Raw genomic sequence first — 25,085 nt, 5'->3', positions numbered from 1 at the left:
GTTGTAAAACTCAGTCAGATACAACAGAGGTTGCAGATGATAGCTTATGGTGAATGATGTCGGATTCGTGATCTCCGAAGAAGATTTAGCTTCGGGACCAAGGACCAGGCTTGATCACTCAAGAGCTTTTGTGTAGCAGAGTTTTATTACAGTAAGCAAAGGGATAGAGAAAGCTTCTGACATAGACATCAGAAGGGGGACGGAGAGTGCCCCCCTCGCTAGTGTTAGCAAGGGAATTATACACATTTTTAATTAGTTATTACAATAAATCAGAAGAATGTCTTGAGGTTGTAAAGATCTTACTAGACTCACTCCCATAATTTACATTTTAAGATAACAGGATTAGCCAGAAGGTTTTCAGGAAGGAGAAACTGTCCTCAAGCAGGATACACTGTTGTTATATAATCCTTAGTACAGACTTTAAACTGAGTTGCTTGTTGTGTAATCATCAGTTCCGGGCTTAAAGAAAAAAACTTAGTTTTATGTGACTAAGACTAAGGAACGTAGGAAAAAAAAAGATGTTTGTCCTTTCCTCCTCCTTGAGAATTCTAGACCCCTATCTCCTCCTCGAGAACCCCAGACCCCTTTCTCCTCCTCGAGCACCCCGGACTTCTTATCAACCTGCCTAGGAAGTGACTCTCTCACTAACATGTAAACAGTCACGTAGTGGGGGGTATAAAACTGGGCCTCTCAGAAACATCACGGTCCTTGTGGGGAACTGATTACCCTCGGACCTGCTGGCATAATGAACTGTACTCCACTGTCTTGAGTGTCCTCCGAGGTGTGTTTTGTGACTCCAGATTCCACAACAGTCTGGAGTGTAAGAGCTGGGCTACGTTACTAAATTCATATGGAAGGAGCAAGGAATACAGGGAAGAGAGGGCTGCCCATGAGAACAGGGCCAGCAGGAAGAATATAAAAATATCTAGTGGGCTGGGGTGCAGAGCAGCATCCACTCATGCTGGCTAGGGAGAGCCCACTGCTAAATATTCAGGACTTCTGTGAGTTTGCTGACGTCATGTGTCTAAGGAACAGAGCTGGTCAAAGGTTTAAGCTGGGATTCATTAAGCTCAGGCCACTTCCTGTCTTTCCCTTCACATCTCTCAGGCCAAGGAGCAGATAAGAATGTTACTTTGCATAAAAGCTTCGGATTACTGTTTCCTTTAGGGTCTCAGTGATCCAGTCAGGGCTTCTGACTATAAACAGATCTGTCCTATAAACTCTTAACCAAGGAAGGGGTGAGTAGCTGTCAGGCACTCCCATCCTCCTCATTAAAGTAAGCAGTGAAAGAAAGAAGAAAGAAACAAAGTCGCTTGGTTGTGTCCAACTCTTTGCGACCCCATGGACTGTAGTCTACCAGGCTCCTCCGCCCATGGGAATTTCCAGGCAAGAATACTGGAGTGGGTTGCCATTTCCTTCTCCAGGAGATCTTCCCAGCCCAGGGATTGGACCCAGGTCTCTGGCATTGTAGGCAGATGCTTTACCGTCTGAGCCACCAGGGAAGTCCTCTCAAAATAAGCAGCGGTGGGCTTCAAACTTCAGTGAGTGGGGCCAACCAACTGTACTCAGTATTTCCCTCCCCCTCCCCCCTCGCTGTGCGTTGTAGCAGTAGTATGTTGTTTGTTGTTTAATTGCTAAGTCGTGTCTGACTCTGTGTGACCTCACAGAATGCAAACCACCAGGCTCCTCTGTCCATGGGATTTTCCAAGCAAGAATATTGGAGTAGGTTGCCATTTCCTTCTCCATGGGATCTGGCCATCCCAGGGATTGAACACACATCTAGTAATGCTGAAGAAGTTGAAGGTGAATGGTTCTATGAAGACCTACAAGACCTTTTAGAACTAACACCCAAAAAAGACATCCTTTTCATTATAGGGGACTGGAATGCAAAAGTAGGAAGTCATGAAACACCTAGAGTAACAGGCAAATTTGGCCTTGGAGTACAGAATGAAGCAGGGCAAAGGCTAAGTGAGTTTTGCCAAGAGAACTCACTGGTCATAGCAAACACCCTCTTCCAACAACACAAGAGAAGACTCTACACATGGACATCACCAGATGGCCAACACCAAATCAGATTGATTATATTCTTTGCAGCCAAAGATGGAGAAGCTCTATACAGTCAGCAAAAACAAGACCGGGAGCTGACTGTGGCTCAGATCATGAACTCCTTATTGCCAAATTCAGACTTAAATTGAAGAAAGTGGGGAAAACCACTAGACCATTCAGGTATGACTTAAATCAAATCCTTTATGATTATACAGTGGAAGTGAGAAATAGATTTAAAGGACTAGATCTGATAGAGTGCCTAATGAACTATGGACAGAGGTTCCTGACACTGTACAGGAGACAGGGATCAATACCATCCCCAAGAAAAAGAAATCCAAAAAGGCAAAATGGCTGTCTGAGGAGGCCTTACAAATAGCCGTGAAAAGAAGAGAAGCGAAAAACAAAGGAGAAAAGGAAAGATATGAGCATCTGAATGCAGAGTTTCAAACAATAGCAAGGAGAGATAAGAAAGCCTTCCTCAGCGATCAATGCAAAGAAATAGAGGAAAACAATAGAATGGGAAAGACTAGAGATCTCTTCCAGAAAATTAGAGATACCAAGGGAACTCTTCATGCAAAGATGGGCTCAATAAAGGACAGAAATTGTATGGACCTAACAGAAGCAGAAGATGCTAAGAAGAGGTGGCAAGAATACACAGGAGAACTGTACAAGAAAGATCTTCACGACCCAGATAATCACAATGGTGTGATCACTCACCTAGAGCCAGACATCCTGGAATGTGAAGTCAAGTGGGCCTTAGGAAGCATTACTACGAACAAAGCTAGTGAAGGTGATGGAATTCCAGTTGAGCTATTTCAAACCCTAAAAGATGATGCTGTGAAAGTGCTGCACTCGATATGTCAGCAAATTTGGAAAACTCAGCAGTGGCCACAGAACTGGAAAAGGTCAGTTTTCATTCCAATCCCAAAGAAAGGCAATGCCAAAGAATGCTCAAACTATTGCACAATTGCACTCATCTCACACACTAGTAAAGTAATGCTTAAAATTCTCCAAGCCAGGCTTCAGCAATACATGAACCGTGAACTTCCAGATGTTCAAGCTGGTTTTAGAAAAGGCAGAGGAACCAGAGATCAAATTGCCCACATTTGCTGGATCATCGTAAAAGCAAGAGAGTTCCAGAAAAACATCCATTTCTGCTTTATTGACTATGCCAAAGCCTTTGACTGTGTGATCACAATAAACTGTGGAAAATTCTGAAAGAGATGGGAATACCAGACCACCTGACCTGCCTCTTGAGAAACCTGTATGCAGATCAGGAAGCAACAGTTAGAACTGGACATGGAACAACAAACTGGCTCCAAATAGGAAAAGGAGTACATCAAGGCTGTATATCGTCACCCTGCCTATTTAACTTGTATGCAGAGTACATCATGAGAAACACTGGGCTGGAAAAAGCACAAGCTGGAATCAAGATTGCCGGGAGAAATATCAATAACCTCAGATATGCAGATGACACCACCATTAAGGCAGAAAGTGAAGATGAACTAAAGAGCCTTTTGATGAAAGTGAAAGAGGAGAGTGAAAAGTTGGCTTAAAGCTCAACATTCAGAAAACTAAGATCATGGCATCCGGTCCCATCACTTCATGGGAAATAGATGGGGAAACAGTGGAAACAGTGGCTGACTTTATTTTTTTGGGCTCCCAAATCACTGCAGATGATGATTGCAGCCATGAAATTAAAAGATGCTTACTCCTTGGAAGGAAAGTTATGACCAACCTAGACAGCATATTAAAAAGCAAAGACATTACTTTGTCAGCAAAGGTCCATCTAGTCAAGGCTATAGTTTTTCTAGTAGTCATATATGGATGTGAGAGTTGGACTATAGAGAAAGCTGAGCGCTGAAGAATTGATGCTTTTGAACTGTGGTGTTGGAGAAGACTCTTGAGAGTCCCTTGGACTGCAAGGAGATCCAACCAGTCCATCCTAGAGGAGATCAGTCCTGGGTGTTCATTGGAAGGACTGATGTTGAAGCTGAAACTCCAATACTTTGGCCACCTGATGAGAAGAGCTGACTCAATTGAAAAGACCCTGATGCTGGGAAAGATTGAGGGCAGGAGGAGAAGGGGATGACAGAGGATGAGATGGTTGGATGGCATCACCAACTCAATGGACATGAGTTTGCGTCAACTCTGGGAACTGGTGATGGACAGGGAGGCCTGGCATGCTGTAGTTCATGGGGTCACAGAGTCTGACACGACTGAGCGACTGAACTGAACCGAACTCTTATGTATCCATGCAAATTCTTGGAAAATGTCTGGTACAAAATACAAGACAAGCTCAGCCTAGAAAACTCTCACCAGGTCTTTGCCCACTGTCAACTACAAACTGGCCCTTACCAAGGGCATCGGCCACCTGCCTCCGTGGAGATTGAACCCTGTGCTTCTGCAGCTCTCGACCTTGGACAGGCCCTGAAGGGAGTTCAGGGTGGAGAGTAAGGTACTCTGTGCTCCAGAGGAACTGGTGGAACAGGTCTTTCTAGTTGGTTAGATATTTTCAGAAACTAATTTCATGACCCCCATCCTTGCATCTCCTCTAGAAAAGCACTAAATCCTTTCATGGTGACATCAGCTCCTTGTGACTAGCAGAAAACCTCTTGTAAAATACGTGCTTGATTGTGTGAACTCCACTTTCACCAAAATCATCTATACTGACCTTCCCCCCTGCCTCTGTGGAGCGGTCTCTCAGAGCCACCCGAGCTGCCATCTCCCAGGCTTCAGTCCTTATTTTGCTCCAAATAAAACTTAACTGGCAACTCTCACATTGTGCATCTTTTTAGTCGACATCACTTTCTGTTTCGGGTTGAGAGTTTTTTTTTTCTTTTTATTACCTCTAGCTTAAATGAGATATAACTGACATACAACACTGTACAAATTTGTGATGCAAAATGTGCTTCCCTGGTGGCTCAGTTGGTAAAGAATCCACCTGCAATGCAGGAGACCTGGGTTCTTATCCCTGGCTCAGGAAGATCCCCTGGAGAAGGAAATGGCAACACATTCCAGTATTCTTGCCTGGGAAATCCTATAGACAGAGGAGCCTGACGGGTTATTGTCCATGGGGTTGCAAGAGTTGGACACAACTTAGTGACTAAACCACCACCAAGGTGTAAAATATGGTGATTTGTTACACTTATATATTATGAAATACTTATCACAATAGAGTTAGTTAACACCTCCATCACTTAGTGTAATTACTTTTGTGTGTGGTATGAATATTTAAGATTTACTCTTTAGACAAATTCAAATTTATAACACAATACTGTTAACTATGACCCAGGGTTCCCCATCCTATAGCCCAGGGGTCCCCAGCCTCTGGGATCTGATGCCTGCTGATCTGAGGTGGAGCTGATGCAATAATGATAGAAATAGAGTACACAATAAATGTAATGCGCTTGAATCATCCTCAAACCATCCTCCACACCTCTGACTGTGGAAAAATTGTTTTCCATAGAACTGGTCCCAGCTTCCAAAAAGGTTGGGGACCACTGCTATGGCCAGGCTGCATGACCACGTGTTTTCATTGCAAAACTTCTCACAATGGCATCATAGCTCCAGTGCGGGATGCTGTTGAAAGCAAGAGAGCATCTACAATTAGCACAGATGGTCAGAAGGAAGCCTCCAAGTAGGACAATGTGTGTGTACTAAGTCGCTTCCGTCATGTCCGACTTTTTGCGACCCTGTGGGCTATAGCCCTCCAGGCTCCTTTGCCCATGGGATTCTCCAGGCAAGAACACGGGACTGGGTTGCCATGCCGTCTTCCAAGGGATCCTCCCAACCCAAGGATCGAACCCACGTATCTTATGTCTCCTGCATTGGCAGGTGAGTTCTTTACCACTAAAGTCATCCAATACATGTGTTTAACTTCTGACTTATTTAAATACGAAGAGAAATTTAAGCACTCTTTGAGTGTCAACAATTCCAGCCTCATCAATTAGATACAACTATATAGTAAACGCATCCGATAGCATTTAAGCTATTCTTTTTTTCTTTTTGCCTAATTGTAAAGCGAGGGGCTAAAATCATTCGCTTTGATTTACCCAATTTCCTACTGTAAAGTGCTTGCCTGATGTGGTTATGTTAATGTGCTAATTGAGTTTGATGACCTTCATTGTACATGCTACTTTCAACAAAATAAGAAAGTAGTTCTGAAGTATGTTTTCTTTGACGGTTTCTGGGATATAAATAGAACAAATGCCTTGTGAAAGTAGGAAATGTTATTTTCTGGGTTGAGCTGGCTTAGGTACAATTTAATTTAAATAATTGAACATAATTATGAGGTGCAAGAGGCAAATAAAAAAAGAGCATTTGAGCTGTGTATTGTGCTTTGCCTTCACCGTTTGAGCTGCAATAACAGTGAGCATGCTGCTATGTGGGTCACAATGTTTTAGGGGGGACACAAGCCGAGAATATTCTGCTTATGTGCCCCTCAAAGCCATCTTTTACTTGAATTTATATCGTGTTCTATTTTTTCCTGACTCAGCTTACACAGACATTTTTGTTATCTTGCATGTGAATATTACTTCTGATTTTCATTTTGAAATCTCAGAAAAAGACCTGAGGCCCAGGTCTTGTCTGAGACAAAGAATATTTCTTAAAAGAGACTGAAAGAATCCATTGTTTTCATTTGCAAATAGTCCCAGGAGTAGAAAGAACTCAGGAATGCCAGGTCCCTGCTCCCAAGATCATCTCAATGGGCTTGGGGATTTCTGGTGTCGACTTAAAAAAATGCACAGTGTGAGAGTTGTGAGTTAAGTTTTATTTGGGACAAAATGAGGTTGACAGCCCAGGAGAACAGCACCTCAGAGAGCTCTGAGAAACTGGTCCAAAGAGGCAGTGGGGAAGGTCAGTATAGATGTGATTTTGGTGAAGGGGGAGTACATGCAATCTAGCATGTATTTTTTGCAGAAGGTTACTGTTAGTCACAAGGAGCAGTGGTCACCATGAAGGATTTTAGTGCTTTTCTAATGTGAGGAGAGACAAGAATTTGAAATCAGCTCCTGAAAATATATACCTAAAGACTTGTCCTGTCAGTTTTCCCAGAGCACAGAGTGCCTCACTCCTGCTCTCCACCCTGAACTCCTTTCCGGGGGTGCTGAAGGTCAGCAGCTGCAGTGGCACCTGATTTAACCCTTGTAGAGGTAGATGGCAAGTGCCAATTTATAGTTGACACTGGTTAACCTGTACTGCCTCAAGACAGAGCCAAACGTCTATGTGTTAGTACTCTGTATTAGGAGACCTGTAGGCCAAAGCAGGTGGAGACCATCACATCGAAACCAGAGCTGTGAACAGTGTGGTGCAGACTGCCTAAGAGCTGATATGCGCAGTCAGACCTTGGATCTGTCTCTTACTTGCTTGGTGAGTTATTTAATCACCCTGAGCCTCTGCTTCCTTATATGAACAATGGGAACAACACTGTATTTCATGGACACCATCAATTGTAAAGTATATTTATTTATTTATTTATCTATATATTTATTTATAATTGATTTATGTACCTCAGCAAAAATCACACACACACAAGAAACACTTGGGTTTTCACCATTTCCATAGGTGTGTGGCCGTGAGATGTTTCTATCAACATTTCAAAAACTACCTACCCTGTGTGATACTGTAATAAGAGATGAATGTTTTTATATATTTGTTAAAATCCATAGAATATACAACACCAAGAGTGAACCATGACGTAAACTACGGACTTGGAGTGACTATGATGTATCAATGTAGGCTCATCAATTGTTTTTGCTTTAAACATTTATTTATTTTTATTTATTTGGCTCTCCTGGGTCTTAGTTGAGGCAACGGATTCTTAGTTGCAGCACGAGGGACCCAGTTCTTTGACTAAGGATCGAACCCCGGCTCCTTGCATTGGAAGTGCAGGGTCTTAGTCACTGGACCACCAGGGCAGTCCCTAGACTCATCAGCTGTGACAAAAGTACCACTTTGGAGCATGATGTTGACAGTGGGGAGGTTGCACTTGTGTGGGCAGGGGGTATATAGGAACTCTGTACTTTCTGCTCAATTTTGCTGTGACTCTTAAAACTGTTCAAAAAAATATACAGTCTACTAAAGAAAGAAGTGGAAACATTTCTAGATCAGAGGAAATGACAGAGACATGGTAACATGTGATCCTGCACTGGACTCTAAGTCAGAACTTTTTTTTTTCTATAAGGAACATTTTTCGGGTAATTGGGGAAAAATAAGTAGGGTGTGTGGCTTAGATAATTATTTCATCAGAGATAACTTCTTGATTTGAATAATTATAATGTGCTTATGTAAGACATAAGGATTCCCTGGTGACTCAGATGGTAAAGCATCTGCCTGCAATGCGGGAGACCCAGGTTCGATCCCCGGGTCGGGAAGATCCCCTGGAGAAGGAAATGGCAACCCACTCCAGTACTCTTGCCCATAAAATTCCATGGATGGAGGAGCCTGATGGGCTACAGTTCATGGGGTCACAAAGTCACGACTGAGCGACATCACTTTCACTTTATGTAAGACAGAGTCCTTGTTCTTAGGAAATACACACTGAAGTATTCAGCAGGGCTTCCACAGTGGCGCTAATGGTAAAGAACCCACCTGCCAATGCAGAAGACTTAAGAGACGTGGGTTCGATTCTTGGGTTGGGAAGATCCCCTGGAGGAGGAAATGGAAACCCACTCCAGTGTTCTTGCCTGGAGAATCCCATGGACTGAGGAGCCTGGTGGGCCACAGTCCATGGGGTCACAAAGAATCGGACACGACTGAAGACACTTAGCATGTATTCAGCAGAAAGGGCTGTCATGTCTCCAGTTATTCTCAAACGGTTCAGAAAAATAATGTGAAGATGTACACAGAGAGAGGAAGTGAGAAAACAACTACTGTGAAATGTTAACGATTGGGGAGAATGGCAGGTGTCTCAGTGGTAAAGATTATCCACCTGCCAATGTAGGAGGCATGGATTTGATCCCTGGGTCAGGAATATCCCCTGGAGACAGAAATGGCAACCCACTCCAGCATTCTTGCCTGGAGAATTCCACGGACAGAGGAGCCTGTCGGGGCAATAGTCCACGGGGTTGAAAATGAGTCAGACACGGCTTAGTAATTAAACAACAACAACAGATACAACAAGCAGAGAGAACTGGAAAATTTCAAAGGTTTACCTCTAAATCATATACTAGATGGGTTTTCAAGCTCCCCTCTAGAAGTCTGTGACCATGATTAAAACAGGTAGATATTCAAAAGACCAAAAGCTAACCCCTCAACGAGGGAGACTAAGCATTCTCAAAATAAATGTTCTTGAACAGAAACAGATTTCCCTTGAACACTGTGACCTATAGGAAAGGAAATCATTGTCACCTGCCCTTTATTTGTGGTCATTTGCATGCTAATGATTGAACAGTCACAGACCAGTTGGCTGGATAATGAGTTTGGTCTAGACGTGTCGTATCAGAGAGACCACTGTGGATGCCAACAGAATTTCGAATATCACCTGGAAAGAGAGATTGATCATTAACTCTGTTAATTCACTGGGCATTTTTAAGCAAAAATTACCTCTGTAAATATGTAACATGTGAGAAGACCCAGTGCACACAGTATTATCTGATAAAAACATCCAGAGAATCTGGTTATGCTGGAAAAGAAAATTGTTGTCGTTTGTGAGGTGGTTTCCAAAATGGATTAACACAAACAGGAAAGTGATTATCTAACAAAATATTATTTTCATATACTGAATTTCTTCACTTATAAGACCAAATCAAAAATGCCCTAGCTTGTGAAATAGTAGTCAGAGTGATGTGAGAGTCAGAAAGTGCTGTACATAGAAGAGGAGTGGTTATAATTCCTACTGGAAATGGAATTATTAAAATCCTTCTCATACACTGGGAAAAAAGGAAGACTTACATGGGCTTTCCTGGTAGCTCAGCTGGTAAAGAATCCACCCACAATGTGGGAGACCTGGGTTCGATCCCTGGGTTGGGGAGATCCCCCGGAGAAGGGAAATGCTATCCACTGCAGTATTCCGGCCTAGAGAATTCCATGTACTGTATAGTCCATGGGGTCGCAAAGAGCTGGACATGACTGAGCGACTTTCACTTTCACTTCACTATGTGGCATAGAGCATTGAGCTTTGGGTGGAAGACCTTTTTTCATACTCATTTCCCTCTAGTTCTTCAAGAGTAACTGATGTAGCTTTTCATATGGATCAAAACTATAGCAGGAAATTAAAAATAAAAATCCAGCCTAGAGAAGTTAAAAAATAGAGATGCTAGGGTTCCCTATCACTGGAAATGCGTGAGATGTTATAGAAGCAACATTTCATTCTGTGTATCCTATCAAGGAGGGAATAGTAGGGAGGCATGGTGGATAACATGCTCACTCATGTCTGATAAGATACTTAACCACTCATTCCATGAATATTAGAATACTTCATAAAAAAAGAAAAAGGAAAATAGTCACTCAGTCATGTCCAACTCTTGTAGACCCCATGGATTGTAGTCCATCAGGCTCCTGGAATTCCCCAGGCAAGAATCCTGGAGTGGGTAGCCATTCCCTTCTCCAGGGTATCTTCCCTACCCAGGGATCAAACCCAGGTCTCCTGTATTGCAAGCAGATTCTTTACCACCTGAGCCACCAGCGTAGCCCCAGAATGCTTCATAGGGGTCAGGATATGAACTCAGTATCAAAGGAAAAAAAAGATAAAGGCAGTAGCTCACAGCTTAATGAAACAAAAACATAAAAAATCAGTCCCGGTATAGAGAGGTATGTGCTGAAATGAAGGAAATGGAGGGAAATGGAGGCCCTCGTGGGAGAAATCATGAAGTCACTGCTTGTAAGTGAGGAGGCAATAACGCTAAGAAGGTCATGGGTTGCTGTGGTTGTTTAGTCACTAAGTTGAGTCTGACTCTTGGTGACCCATGGACTCTATAGCCTGCCAGACTCCTCTGCCCATGGGGTTTCCCAGGCAAGAATACTGGAGTAGGTTGCCATTTCCTTCTCCAGGGGATCTTCCCGACCTAAGGATCAAACCCATGTCTCCTGCCTTGGCAGGCAGATTCTTCACCACTGAGCCATTAGGAATAGGGGCGGGGCGGGAGGAAAAGGAAGCCTCCTGGTGTGTGTAGGAAATCACAAGTCCTGAACTTTACTGGAACATAATTGTTGATGGGGAATAGAGATTGAGTGTCAGAGGTAAAATGGATAATTTTTAATTGTTAACTTTTTCTCCTTTCATTTTCTCCCACTTTGCAGCGGCCATCTGTGCAAACGTCGTCCTAGCCATTCCATCCTTCTCTTGGAATGGCAGCCCCGTATTCTTGAGTGCTGCTTCTTCATGGCTCCAGCCACAGGGCTTCATGAGGAGCCTCGTTCTTCTTACATGATCAGGCGTCTTATCCCAAGAAGGGATAGTCAAGGTCACCTCATGGGCACAGCTGGTGTAGAGGCAGGCATCCAAGCCAGGGCCAGCCTCAGCCTCTCTCTGTTCATGGGGGCCACAGAGAGTTTCAGAGAGTTTGAGAGCATTTCCCAAGAGATGAACATCTTCAGGGAGGAAGATTATGCCTGTCCTACATGGTCTGGTCATTGTCTGCAAACCCACTCAATCACAGCCACCCTGGGGGCCAAGTGACTCTGGCTCATGCTAAGAGGAAGAGCTTCAGTCAGACTCAGGAGCAGAGTCTTAGGGTCCCAAGCTATAGCCAAGAGTAAACAACAAACTTCAAATCAGCATATCTTATAGTTGCTTTTGTTGTTGTTCTGTCAACAATCAGAAAAATCTTAGCTAAAATTTGTACTGCCACTGTGATTTTTGTCAGTTTCTTCTTGAATTCCATTTCATATATATTTTTAATTGGAGTATAGTTCCCTTACAATGTTGTGTTAGTTCCTGCTGTACAACAATGTGAATCAGCTATACTTATACAAATATCCCTTCCCTCTTGAGCCTCCTTCCCATCCCACCCCTCCAATTTCTTCTTGAATTTCTAGTAGCATCTGTTGTATACATTTTCATGCCATGTGTTTGCATTCCTGGCCTCATGCCATCTTAAAGTTAAAAGAAGATAACAATTCCTGCATCATACAAAGGAAGTCCTGTCTCTCACACGAAAGGGATACAAGCTGAGTCAAGGTGCTTGCTTTCCCCCACCCAGTCTTATCAGCATTGTGTCTGGCAACCCAAGTCATTTCTGGGAATACCGTACCCAGTATCACATGCTATGGGCCCCATGGGTCTGTGTTTTTAATGCAAATCTCAGCTTCCAAAGCAAGATCCTCATTTGGAATTTAAAAGAGTTCTAGGTTGTTTAACGTTTGAGTGGAATTCCTGAGCTTGTTAACTGGTCACAGTCTACTAGCTTTCATAATTAGCAAGAGACACTGTATTGTGCAAACACCACTCAATATTCAACAATGACTAACCGCTCTGTTTCAGACTGTTTACTTAAGAGTGGGGTTTTCATCCACAATCAATGTTTCTGGGTAGTTACTTATTTAACACTGAGAGATGAGAGAGGATGAGCACCCAAATCACTCATTCCTCTACTACTTCTCAACACCCTCCTCATTCCACCGCCACCCCCTCACCCCAAATCCCAGCATTGAGGGTGACTTGGCTCCAAGTCTTCTCTGGCTAGAAATACAGATCAACGGAACAGTATAGAAAGTCCAGGGTAAATCCATGCACCTACGGTCACCTAATCTATGACAAAGGGCTTCTTTGCCTGGTGGCTCAGACGGTAAAGAACCTATAATGCAGGAGACCTGGGTTCAATCCTTGGGCCGGGAAGATCCTCTGAGGAGAGCATGGAAACTCACTCTAGTATTCTTACCTGGAGAATCCTATGGACAGAGGAGCCTGGCGGGCTACAGTCCATGAGGTCGCAAGCAGTTGGACATGACTATTAAAATATGTTTGGAGATAATACGAAAATGAGCCACATGGAGTGGCTGACATGTGAATGCCAAGGAGAGGAACTAGCTTACTTACCATAGCACACACACAGCACAATCTATGACAAAGGAGGCAAGTGCATACAATGGAGAAAAGACAGTCACTTCAATAAGTAGTGCTGGGAAAACTGGACTGCTACATGTAAAAGAATGGAATTAGAACACTCCCTTGTAACATCATACACAAAATTAAACTCAAAATAGATTAAAGACCTAAATGTAAGGCCAGATACTATAAACCTCTTAGAAGAAAATATAGGAAGAACACTTGGACAAAAATCATAGCAAGATCTTTTTGGTCCACTGCTTAGAGTGATGAAAATAAAAACATAAATAAACAAATGGGGCCTAATTAAACTTAAAGCCTCTTGCAGAACAAAGAAAACCATATAGAAAACAAAAAGACAACCCCTATAATGTGGATGGTGACTGCAACCATGAAATTAAAAGACACTTGCTCCTTGGAAGAAAAGTTATGACAAACCTAGACGGCATATTAAAAAGCAGAGACATCACTTTACCGACAAAGGTCTGTCTAGTCAAAGCCATGGTTTTTCCAGGAGTCATGTACGAATGTGAGAGGTGGACCATGTAGAAGACTGAGTGCTGAAGAACTGATGGTTTTGAACTGTGGTGTTGGAGAAGATTCTCCAGGGTCCCTTGGACAGCAAGGAGATCAAACCAGTCAGTCCTAAAGGAAATCAACTCTGAATATTCTTTGGAAGGATTGTTGCTGAAGCTGAAGCTCCAATACTTTGGCCACCTGATGCGAAGAGCTGTCTCACTGGAAAAGACCCTGATGCTGGAAAAGATTGAGGGCAGGAGGAGAAGGGGACGACAGAGGATGGGATGGTTGGATGGCATCACTGACTGAATGACATGAGTTTGAGCATGTTCCGGGGGATAGTGAAGGGAAGGGAAGCCTGGCATGCTACATGCAGTCCATGGGGTCTCAGAGAGCTGGATACAACTTTGCGACTGAACAATAACAACAACAAATTATGGGAGAAAATATGTGCAAATGAAGCAGCTGATAAGGGATTAATCTCCAAAATATACAAACAATTCATGCAGCTCAATAGAAAAAAAAAAACAAACACCAAATCTTGTCTAGCTATTGAGCTGTGTGACCTTGGGAAAGTCAGTTCCCTGCCCTGAACCTCAGTTCCCTCATCTGCAAACTCTGGGGGCTGAATTGGGTGATGCCAAAAGTCCCTTCCACCTGGAAGGTGTGGGGATTGAGGGAGAATATGAAATGTCTCCTTCTCTGTTAAAACTCAAATATGTTTATTACTTACTAAAAACCACAGCACCACAGATTCTAAGCAGACTATGGGACACAAAGTGCCCCAGTGTTTTGTAGCCGTCCACATTCTAACTTTTATTGCCATGGACAAATGCAAGAAGAAGGACTAAAGATATTTGCAGAGTAACATTTTAGAAAAATGGGGAGAAGGCAACATCACAGTTAAGGCTTCCCCAGTGGCTCAGATGGTAAAGAATCCACCTGCAACGTAGGTGTTCGATCTCTGGGTTGAGAAGATCCCCTGGAGAAGGGAATAGCTACCCATTTCTGAATTCTTGCCTGGAGAATTCCATGGATAGAGGAGACTATTGGGATATAGTCCATGAGGTCGCAAAGAGTCAGACGTGACTGAGCGACTAACACTTCCACTTTCCACTTTTCAACAGCACAGTTGAATATATGTGTGCCTGTGAGTAGAATGGTCATGTTCGCTACAATTTTAGTTTTTTAGGGAGACTATTAAGATATGTTTGGAGATAATACCAAAATGAGCCACATGGAGTGGCTGACATGTGAATGCCAAGGAGAGGAACTAGCTTACTTCTAAGGGGTGTAGAAAGTTGGAGAAGGGAAAGAGTTTGGTGGCAGCGAGGGTACAGTGATGCTGGGGGCTATGTGAAGATGGTTTTACAGAGCAGAGCCTAAAAAAGAATCGTCTGGGTAGCAGAAGCATTAAAGATGCAATTTTACCTTGCTTGAGATGGAGTGACAAATCTTCAGTCAAGTATCCTTGTTGTTCTTGACTAGTCGCTAGTCATGTCTGACTCTTTGTGACCCCGTGGACTATAGCCCCCCAGGCTCCTTTTTCTATGGGATTTTCCAGGCAAGAATACTGGAGTGGGTTGTTAATTCCTCCTTCAGGGGATCTTCCTGACTCAGGGGTCAAACTTGTGTCTCCTGCACTGGCAAGTGGATTCTTTACCACTGAGCCATCACGGAGGCCCTGTGTATTTGTTAATTGCATGGGGGTATTTGAGTGTGCTGCCATTTGGGAGGATGTGGAAGAGAGGCTGAGCTCTCATTTAACTGATGTTGGGAAAATCAGGGGCAGCGACTTGATGCAAGGATGGGGTGGTCCCAGCTGATACGCAAGCTGTTCTCTCTCTATACTTCAATATCTGTCTGGGCCTGGTTCACCTTTTTAATTATTTTTTTGATATTTATTAATTTATTTGGCTGCATCTGGTCTTATAGTTGTGGTACGTGGCATCCAGTTCCCTGACTGATGTCAGGTAACCTCGGCCTGCAGTGGTTTGAAGCGTGGCTTCACTTCCCCACCAGAGACTGAGATGGGGTCTTGGAGATAAGAGGACTGAATCCTAGCCACTAGGTCAGTGGTCAATGACAAGGCCCTTCGGCTTTGCAGAAAAGAGTTCCCACAGAGATAGAAAGTTGTGAAACCAGTATTTACCAGAGTACAGTTGGTGTGGATAGACACACAGGTGGGCTCAGAGAGAGAGTCATGCCCTGGTGGTAGTTTGAATCACTTTTAGTGGGTATTTCTTCCTGGTTCCTTTGGTCAATCATTTTGATTTGCCCGGTACTGACTCTGTATTTGGTATATCTCAGATGGGGAAACAGTGGAAACAGTGTCAGACTTTATTTTTCTGGGCTCCGAAATCACTGCAGATGGTGACTGCAGCCATGAAATTAAAAGACGCTTACTCCTTGGAAGGAAAGTTATGACCAACCTAGATAGCATATTGAAAAGCAGAGACATTACTTTACCAACAAAGGTCCATCTAGTCAAGGCTGTGGTTTTTCCAGTGGTCATGTATGGATGTGAGAGTTGGACTATAAAGAAAGCTGAGCACCGAAGAATTGATGCTTTTGAACTGTGGTGTTGGAGAAGACTCTTGAGAGTCCCTTGGACTGCAACAAGATTCAACCAGTCCATCCTAAAGGAGATCAGCCCTGGGTGTTCATTTGAAGGACTGATGTTGAAGCTGAAACTCCAATACTTTGGCCACCTCATGCGAAGAGTTGACTCACTGGAAAAGACCCTGATGCTTGGAAGGATTGGGGGCAGGAGGAGAAGGGGACGACAGAGGATGAGATGGCTGGATGAGTTTGGGTAAACTCCGGGAGTTGGTGATGGACAGGGAGGCCTGGCGTGCTGCGATTCATGGGGTCGAAAAGAGTTGCAGACGACTGAGCGACTGAACTGAACTGAACTGAGGACCCCTTCAGTGTGCGCATGGGCATCTCTTAGGCAAGATAGACTCTAGTGAAGAGGCCTATGGGTACGTTGACACCACTTACTAGGGTGGCGCCTCCTCCCTTTTTGACCATCATGGAGCCTTTCTGTGCATATATAGTTGGGGAGGCCTCCTTAACTTTGAGAATGAGGAATATGTGGTCTTTTATGTCTTATTTGGGCAGGGCCCAGGGTCCTCCTTGGGCTTCCCAGGTGGCGCTAGTGGTAAAGAACCTGCCTGCCATTGCAGGAGACATAAGAGACTCAGGTTCGATCCCTGGGTCAGGAAGATTCTCTAGAGAAGGGCATGGCAACCCACTCTAGTATTCTTGCCTGGAGAATCCTATGGACAGAGGAGCCTGGAGGGCTACAGTCCATGGGGTCACAGAGTCGGACACGACTGAAGCGACCTAGCAAGCACAGCCTCCTCTGTCATCCTGTTTCTGTGGAATTTCTGCTAGTTTTTAGAAAGTAATTTTTATTTATTTATTTTTGGCTGGGCTGGGTCTTCCTTGCAGCACGTAGGCTTCCTCTAGTTGCAGTGAGCAGGGGCTACTCTCTAGCTGCAGTGCTAGGGCTTCTCATTGTGGTGGCTTCTCTTGCTGGGGAGCATGGGCTCTAGGGAATGCAAACTTTGGTGGCTAGGGCATGTAGCTTCAGTAGTTGTGGCTTCTTGGCTCTAGACCACAAACTCAATAGTTGTGGCGCTAGGGCTTAGTTGCTCCATGGCATGTGGGATCTTCCTGAATCAGGGATGGAACCCTGGGTCTCCTACATTGCCAAGCGATTCTTTACCACTGAGCCACCGGGTAAGCCCTGGGATTTCTGCTATTACGGAGTTTCTGTCTATAGGGGAGAAACTATTTAGCATGGGGCCCATCTATCTCCTGCCTCATGACCAGGGGTGGAACCCAGGGGCCCCCTGCATTGGGAGGTCAGAGTCTTAGCCATTGGAACATCAGGGAAGCCCACCGGCTTGGCCCACCTTGGTGCTGGTTGCATTCATGCCCTAGTTTTCCCTTGAAGTGTCTTTCGTTCCACCTCTCCATATTCTGCTCATTTTTTCAGAATACTTTGTGTGTTCTTCATCACTCTGGCCTCTCTCTGCCCCCATTCATTCACTCACCAGTGACCACACTGAGCCCCAAGCAGCTGTGTGCTTCTGGAGTACAAACACCTTATTCTGCTGCCCTCATGGCCACCCAGACTAGAAGTCCAGGGAGGGCAGAGCCCCTGTGGCTCTCTTTCCATGGTCCACCCAATACATCGCCTTGTCCAGGCACACAGCAGACATTCAATTTCATGGAAGCGATAAACAAATGAATATTATTAAGCACCTATTAGTCAAATCAACAGTGACAAATACTCCCCTGGAAGACAATGCTGATTTGAAAATAACATCCCAAGCATTTTTTCTCTACTCGCCCCCTCCCTCTCCTCCAAGTGCTTCTTTGTAAGGATTCAAGACAGTCTGATGTTTTTGCAAACGTGTCCACATTAAGAGGCCGTCTTGCCCTTTGTGGGTCTCACCTGGGAGGGGTTCATTCTTCACTGGAGCCTTCTTAGTGGGTGCCATCTCCTTCCTATGAGCAACCGTGCTGTCTAGCGAAGAAACAGTCCCTCTCAGCTCCCTATGGCTAACTTCACCAGGATATGCAAACAAAAGCTCTCAGAGGCTCTTAAATTCTCAGGTGGTTGTGTAAAAGCTCCTGCAACAACTTTGGGTGATAACCAAAGACAGTCACCGTGCAGAAAGGAAAGTCGAGCTGACAGCCTTTCTAAGGGCCGAATCCTGCACAATTTTCCGGGTCTGGTGTTCGCTGGGTGCCCTCAGCAGCTGTCCTTCCGTGCCCGTGGCCTTGGAGGTGCCGGGGGCCTTAGGAGTCTCGGCCCTGGGAGCCGAACGGAGCGGCGCCGGCATGCTAAGTGGGCAGCACTGGGGCGCCTTTGTTTCTCTCCATCTTCCCTCTGAATCTTAATGGGCGGCCCCCCACCCTCTCCGGCCCGGCCCCTTGGCCCAGGGACAGCGGCCCTCCGAGCTGTGTCCAGGACCCCCGGGGTGGGGGTGGGCGGGAGGAGACTCGCACCCGGACAGCGGGGAGGGGGCACGCCTCCAGCCCAAGCCTGGGCACCTGCGCGGCCCCGAGGGGCGGCCCCCGAATCGGGGGTCCGGTCGCCCGCCGCCCCAAGTCTCGCGGTGCTGCGGCCCAGCCTGGGGAGCGGCGGCTGGGCGCCCCCCCGCCGCGTGACAAAGGCTGAGGCCGGAGAAGGAGGCCGGGGAGGGGGCGGAGGCGACAGAGGCGGGGGCGCGGGCGGCTGGGCGGCGGGAGAGCGCGGAGCAGCGCCCGCCCGCGCCGTCCTTTGTGTGGCGGCGGAGGGGCGGCGGAGGGGCGGCGGAGGGGCGGCGGCGGTGGCGCCTGGGCCTGCGCCGGCCGCGCCTGCCCCGGGGGGCGCCCGGCTCCGCGCCGCCCGCGCTCCGCGCCCCCGCCCGGCGCGCGCCCAGCCTCCGGAGCAAGATGGCAACCCCGGCGGCCGTCAACCCTCCGGGTGAGTAGCGGCCGCGGGCCCCGCCGCAGCCCGCGGGCCCTGCCGGGGGCCGAAGCGGGCCAGAGGGGCTGGGCGCGCCGAGCGCCCCCGGGGACGCGGAGCCGGGGAGCTCGACACCCCCATCCCCGGGTGGGGGGGGGCGCTGTCATTCTGCGCGGCAGCCTCAGCCTCAGCACCAGCTCCGGGATCTCCATCCCGGTCTCTGCCCATCCCGGTCTCGGGGATGCGTCCCTTCCAATCCGCGGGCGGCGCACGCCGGCCTCGCATCCCTGGGAACCAGAAGCGCCTGTCCGAGATCCCCTGAAGTTCCGAAAATACCCACCTTCGCCTTCCCCATCCAGCGCCTTTTTCTCTTCCGGTCCCGGCCCCTGTGGCATCAGGCGTCAGCCGGTCGGGACGGGTAGGAGGGTACCGCGCTGACGGAAGGAAAAGTTCGGAGCCAGGATTCAACAGGGTGGAACTCCGGGATGGTCCCCTGCCCGCCCCGCGCCTTGAGCTCTGGTCCTTCGATCACTTGGCGACTAGCTACTGTGTGTCCCCATCTTTAATGGACACACACGCACACAGCCTGTAGAAACAGCGTGGAGAAGCCCAGGCCAATTCAACGTCCTCTGCTTTATAAGGCTGACCAGCTCCCAGGGTGCGGTCTATGACAACTCTGCTTACTGGGCAGATTTCAGAAAAATGAGAAGAGTTCCTGATCAAGTGGGAATATCGACATGGTTTGGAATAGTAGCAGAGAAATTCTATTGTGTTTGGAGAAATGCCCTACCTTGTGAATAGGATGGCCGGAAAGGTGTCCGAGAATGGAAAGGCGGACAGCTGGGCTGACTGCTACAAAGTTTTGAGCTCTGTGCAGGGATTGCTATGGCCGTGGCGTGGTGTTCGGCCCCTGTGGAGGGTGCAGGGGAGTTAGACAGAGGCCAGCCCTTGGGGAATTCCTGGTAGCGGTAGCCGGAGGTCGTAGGGTGGAGGTCGTAGGGTGGAGGTCGTAGGGTGGAGGTCGTAGGGTGGAGGGCGGGGTCGAACAGACGCAGTGTCTAGCAAAGAAAAAAAAAGTGTCCTCAAAAGCTAGAAAGGAAGGACCCCTTCCATCTGAAGTGGTAAGGCAAAGCTTTTGGAGACTGGGCACTTTAGAACTGGACGTTGAAGAGTTGGGACACACAGACCCAGGTGCTAAAGCCACTTGCAGGTGGAAGGGATGGTGTGAGTCACGGCGGACTTACTCTGAGCATGCATAGATGCAGCTAGTGTTGGGGCTCTAGGGGTGGAAGAGAGAGCCGGAGAATTTCACACGGGGCGGTTTGGCAGTGGCCAGACTTTAGAGTAGGAGGAGAAGGGGACAACAGAGGATGAGATGGTTGGATGACGTGACTCAATGGACATGAGTCTGAGCAAACTCCAGGACATAGTGAAGGACAGGAAAGCCGGGCCTGGGGCAGTCCATGGGATCGCAAAGAGTTGGACAGGACTGAACAACAGCAACAAGGCTTTAGAGTGGATGGACTGAGGAGTATGGACTCCCGCATTCCACATGAAGAGAATTCTCTATGGTATTGCAGAGGAAAGTCACATGATCACAGGGCTTCTGGAAGATTAATTTGTTAGCTCAGTTGAGGTAACATAGGAATGAGGGAGCAAGACTGGAAGCAGAGAGGCTGGGTTGTGATGAGGCAGGTGCTGGGGAGGTGAGACTTGGTGGCCCTGGCTTGGAACACAGGAAGGGCAGTACTGTTGGGCAGGTGGAGGAGCTCAGACTTGCACCTCTTAGATTGGGGGTAAGCCTAAAGGAGACACAGACACAGAGGTGAGGAGCCTGAGTAGCTCCAAGGACGGAGGTTCCATTTGCAGAAATAGGGAGTCTAGGAAGAAGAGATGAGTCTCCTGTCCAGAATGCTGAGTTTGAAAAAAAGCTTTGCCAGTTTGCTTGCGACTGAGGCCTGCAAGTTCAACCTGTTCAGCTACTTAAAGATCAATGTTAAACTGATGGATTCAAATGTTATATTAGGAAAAGCAAAGGACGTTAAATGAGGATATTTTAGTCCAATATAGGTTTATAATGGAAATAGGAATAAAATCAGAAGGAATGGACATTTATATATATAGGCTATGGGGTTTCCCCAGTGGCAACCCACTCAAGTATTCTTGCCTGGAGAATCCGTGGACAGAGGAGCCTGGTGGACCATGATCCATGGGATCCCAAAGAGTTGGACACGACTGAACGACTGAGGGTGCACGTGTATACACACACACACACACACACACACACACACACGCATACATACATACATACATAGCATAACATTGCTGTTTAAGACATTTTGTGTATCACATTGTTCCGTGAGCCAAATGTAATAAATACAGGGCAACTGCCAGCCTTGGCCGTGCCTAGCACATGACTGCCTGTGCCTTAGACTTCAGAACACTTGAACTGTGCAAGTGCAGGGAGTTGTTTTTATTATTTATAAACACCCAACTTGCTTGATAGAGACAGAGGTGTCTGTCTTTTCTCTGTTGGCGATGATACCAGAGATACTGAGCATGATGAGATCTTCCCAAGGGAAAATTCCTTGAGGTGGTTGACTTTTCTCTTACTTACCATCTTTTCTTTGAAAAAATAAATTATCTATTTTGGCTGCGCCAGGTCTCATTTGGGCATTTGGGATCTTCAATCTTTGTTGCAGCATGCAGGATCTTTAGTGGTGGGATTTGAGATCTAGTTCCCTGACCAGGGATCGAACCCTGGCCCCTTGCGTGGCTAGCACAGAGTCTTAGCCACTGGACCATCAGGGAAGTCCCTCACCTGCCTTTTCTCTGAATGACCCTCTTCGATAACCCTCAGGTCTGTGGAACAAGTTGTTTTCGCACCCTGTGACTCTTGAACTTCTCTGGGGAAAGGGTGTGTTTCCTAAGGGATACAGCTAAAGGTTAGAGCCCAGAGACAGGTTTCAGATTTCTCTGGCAATTTACAACCAAGAGAGGCAAGGTGCCTGAGCTGGGTACCCAGAGTCCACCTCTCCTAGGCACGAGTCACATGATGCTTCTTTGAATGCCTCCTCCTCCTCCCAGCTCACCTCTCTCTCCAGATGTTGTTTTGCCAAGAATAAGAGCTTAGTAAACACAGACAAGTGGACTGGGAGGCACTCGGTTTTTTTTCTAATGCTTATCTCTGTTCAGGGTATCAAGGTGACAGGCCATCACTTCCCTACCCCACCCACTTGTTCCTTTTTTTCCAGTTGAGCCCTGCAGACCAGCAGACCCATTTGCAGTGACACTTGTCTGTGCTGTATGGTAGGGGCACTCTGGGGACCAGGTCATATGAAGTTGGAATCTTCCTAGTTTCGTGTATTCGGGAGATCTGAGCCAGGTTCACACTCCAACCGCCTGCCCCTTCTAGGTGCCCTGTTTGGGTTTTGGATTCTACCAGTTACTCAGAGAGGAGGAGTGGTCTTTGGAGCAGGATAGATTTGGCCCCCCACTCTTCTCATGGCATTTGCCACTGTAGTCGTGGGTTTAGCTTCCATCTCCTGGGGTCCCTGACCCCTCTCTGCTGCTGCTGCTTAGTTGCTTGTTCGTCTCCAACTGTTTTTGACCCCATGGACTGTAGCCCACCAGGCTCCTCTGTCCATGGGATTCTCCAGGCAAGAATAATGGAGTGAGTTGCCATGCCCTCATCCAGGGGATCTTCCCGACCCAGGAATCAAACTGTGTCTCCTGCTTTGGCAGGCAAGTGAGCCATTGGGGTCCCCTTCCTACTTCTAGGTCATTTGCAGTCCCTGTCTTGGTTGCTGATGCTATGGCAGTGGCTGATTTTTTATGATTTATTATTATTATTTTATTTTTGGCTGCACTAGGTCTTCATTGCCATGTGGGGGCTTTCTCTAGTTGTGATACCTGGGCTTAGCTGCTGCGTGGCATGTGTGATCTTAGTTCCTCAACCAGGGATCAAACTCGCGTTCCCTGCACTGGAAGGTGGATTCTTAACCACTGGACCACCAGGGAAGTCCCATGTCCAATGTCATTACACACTGCATTTCATGGTATCTAGAAGACTGTTGATGGCAAAATCAGTTCAGTTCAATTCAGTCACTCAGTCATGTCCGACTCTTTGCGACCCTATGGACTGCAGCACGCCAGGCCTCCCTGTCCATCACCAACTCCCAGAGCTTGCTCAAATTCATGTCCATTGAGTCGGTGATGCCATCCAACCATCTCATCCTCTGTCGTCCCCTTCTCCTCCCGCCTTCAATCTTTCCCAGCATCAGGGTCTTTTCAAATGAGTCAGCTCTTCGCGTCAGGTGGCCAAAGTATTGGAGTTTCAACTTTAGCATCAGTCCTTCCAAAGAATATTCAGGACTGATCTCCTTTAGGATGGACTGGTTGGATCTCCTTGCAGTCCAAGGGACTCTCATGAGTCTTCTCCAACACCACGGTTCAAAGGCATCAATTCTTTGGCACTCAGTTTTCTTTATAATCCAACTCTCACATCCATACATGACCACTGGAAAACTCATGGCTTTGACTAGATGGATCTTTGTTGATAATGTAATGTCTCTGCTTTTTAATATGCTGTGTAGGTTGGTCATAATTTTTATTCCAACGAGCAAGCGTCTTTTAATTTCATAGCTCCAGTCACCATCTGCAGTGATTTTGGAGCCCCCCAAAATAAAGTTTCTCACCGTTTCCATCGTTTCCCCATCTGTTTGCCATGAAGTGATGGGACCGGATGCCATGATCTTAGTTTTCTGAATGTTGAGTTTTAAGCCAATTTTTTCACTCTCCTCTTTTACTTTCATTAAGAAGCTCTTTGGTTCTTCACTTTCTGCCATAAGGGTGATGTCATCTGCATATCTGAGGTTATTGATATTTCTCCCGGCAATCTTGATTCCAGCTTGTGCTTCATCCAGCCCAGCATTTCTCATGATGTACTCTGAATATAAGTTAAATAAGCAGGGTGAGAGTATACAGCCTTGACGTACTCCTTTCCCAATTTGGAACCAGTCTGTTGTTCCATGTCCAGTTCTAACTGTTGCTTCTTGACCTGCATACAGATTTCTTAGGAGGCAGGTCAGGTGGTCTGGTATTCCCATCTCTTTAAGAACTTTCCACAGTTTGTTGTGATCCACACAGTCAAAGGCTTTGGCATAGTCAATAAAGCAGAAGTAAATGTTTTTCTGAAACTCTCTCGCTTTTTCGATGATCCAACGGATGTTGGCAATTTGATCTCTGGTTCCTCTGCCATTTCTAAATCCAGCTTGAACATCTGGAATTTCATGGTTCATGTACTGTTGAAGCCTGGCTTGGAGAATTTTGAGCATTACTTTGCTAGTGTGTGAGATGAGTGCAATTGTGTGGTAGTTTGAGCTTTCTTTGGCATTGCATTTCTTTGGGATGATGGCAAGATACATCATTATTTTATGAGCTTCCAAGAAAGAAAACTAGCTAATTCAACTCTGACATGCTATCAATTGTTAAATGCCCCTCCATTTCAGTGACGTTTTAGACAATTGCATTTAGAACCAGTGAAATACCATGCCTTAAGAAAAAGTCAGTTTTGCTTCCTGACCACTTGTAGACAAAACATACGGTCTTTTTTTTCCCCAATAAAGAACTATATGAAGTGTACCCTTTCAGCATCTGTCAGGGAGCCCAGTGATGAACCAATAGCCTTTTAGCTTCTGTCAAAAAACAGGAGTGATATCTGAAAGAGAGAAATATGTATTTCGGTCACGATTTATTGAGCAACTAGTATGTGTCAGCTAGGTGCTGTGCTAGCTTGAAGTTGGGAGGAGCTGGGCTGGTTTGAGGACCCAGAAAAGGCCAAGGTGGCCAGAGGACAGTGGGTGAGCAGGGATGATGGTGATGTGGGAGGTTGGAGAAGTGGGTAGAAGCCACTCATGGGAGGCATGGATAGGGATAAGGGGTTGAGATTTGATGCTAAGAGCAATAGAGAGCTCAAGGGTCTTGAACAGTGGAGGTACATGGTACCACCTGCAGTGACTGTTGTATGGGGAGTGGACTGGACGGAGGCAAGAGGAGAAGCCA

At 46.4% G+C, this 25,085-nt stretch overlaps 1 protein-coding gene and 1 long non-coding RNA gene across 5 annotated transcripts in view; one reads left to right on the top strand and one right to left on the bottom strand.

The window, feature by feature from the left end:
* The window catches only part of LOC145528422 (uncharacterized), a 39,817-nt gene extending 20,135 nt beyond the window's left edge, over positions 1-19,682 (bottom strand). The window contains exon 1 of the long non-coding RNA XR_014070395.1: positions 19,363-19,682. This is a non-coding gene — a long non-coding RNA (uncharacterized LOC145528422). The remainder of the gene's footprint in view (positions 1-19,362) is intronic.
* Positions 18,808-25,085, top strand: part of ARNT2 (aryl hydrocarbon receptor nuclear translocator 2) — a 174,607-nt gene continuing 168,329 nt past the window's right edge. For 2 of the 4 annotated variants that reach the window (XM_081546731.1, XM_081546733.1), the window contains exon 1: positions 18,808-19,040. In XM_081546731.1, the coding sequence (XP_081402857.1) occupies positions 19,010-19,040 (31 nt within the window). In that variant the 5' untranslated portion in view covers positions 18,808-19,009. The remainder of the gene's footprint in view (positions 19,041-25,085) is intronic. The other 2 variants (XM_081546729.1, XM_081546730.1) reach the window with 2 other exon arrangements.

The sequence above is a fragment of the Giraffa tippelskirchi genome, chromosome 12 (genome assembly GCF_054371585.1).
Source record: "Giraffa tippelskirchi isolate mGirTip1 chromosome 12, T2T-mGirTip1v1.2.pri, whole genome shotgun sequence".
NCBI classification, from domain to species: Eukaryota; Metazoa; Chordata; class Mammalia; order Artiodactyla; family Giraffidae; genus Giraffa; species Giraffa tippelskirchi.
This window is presented reverse-complemented; position numbering and strand designations above follow the sequence as displayed.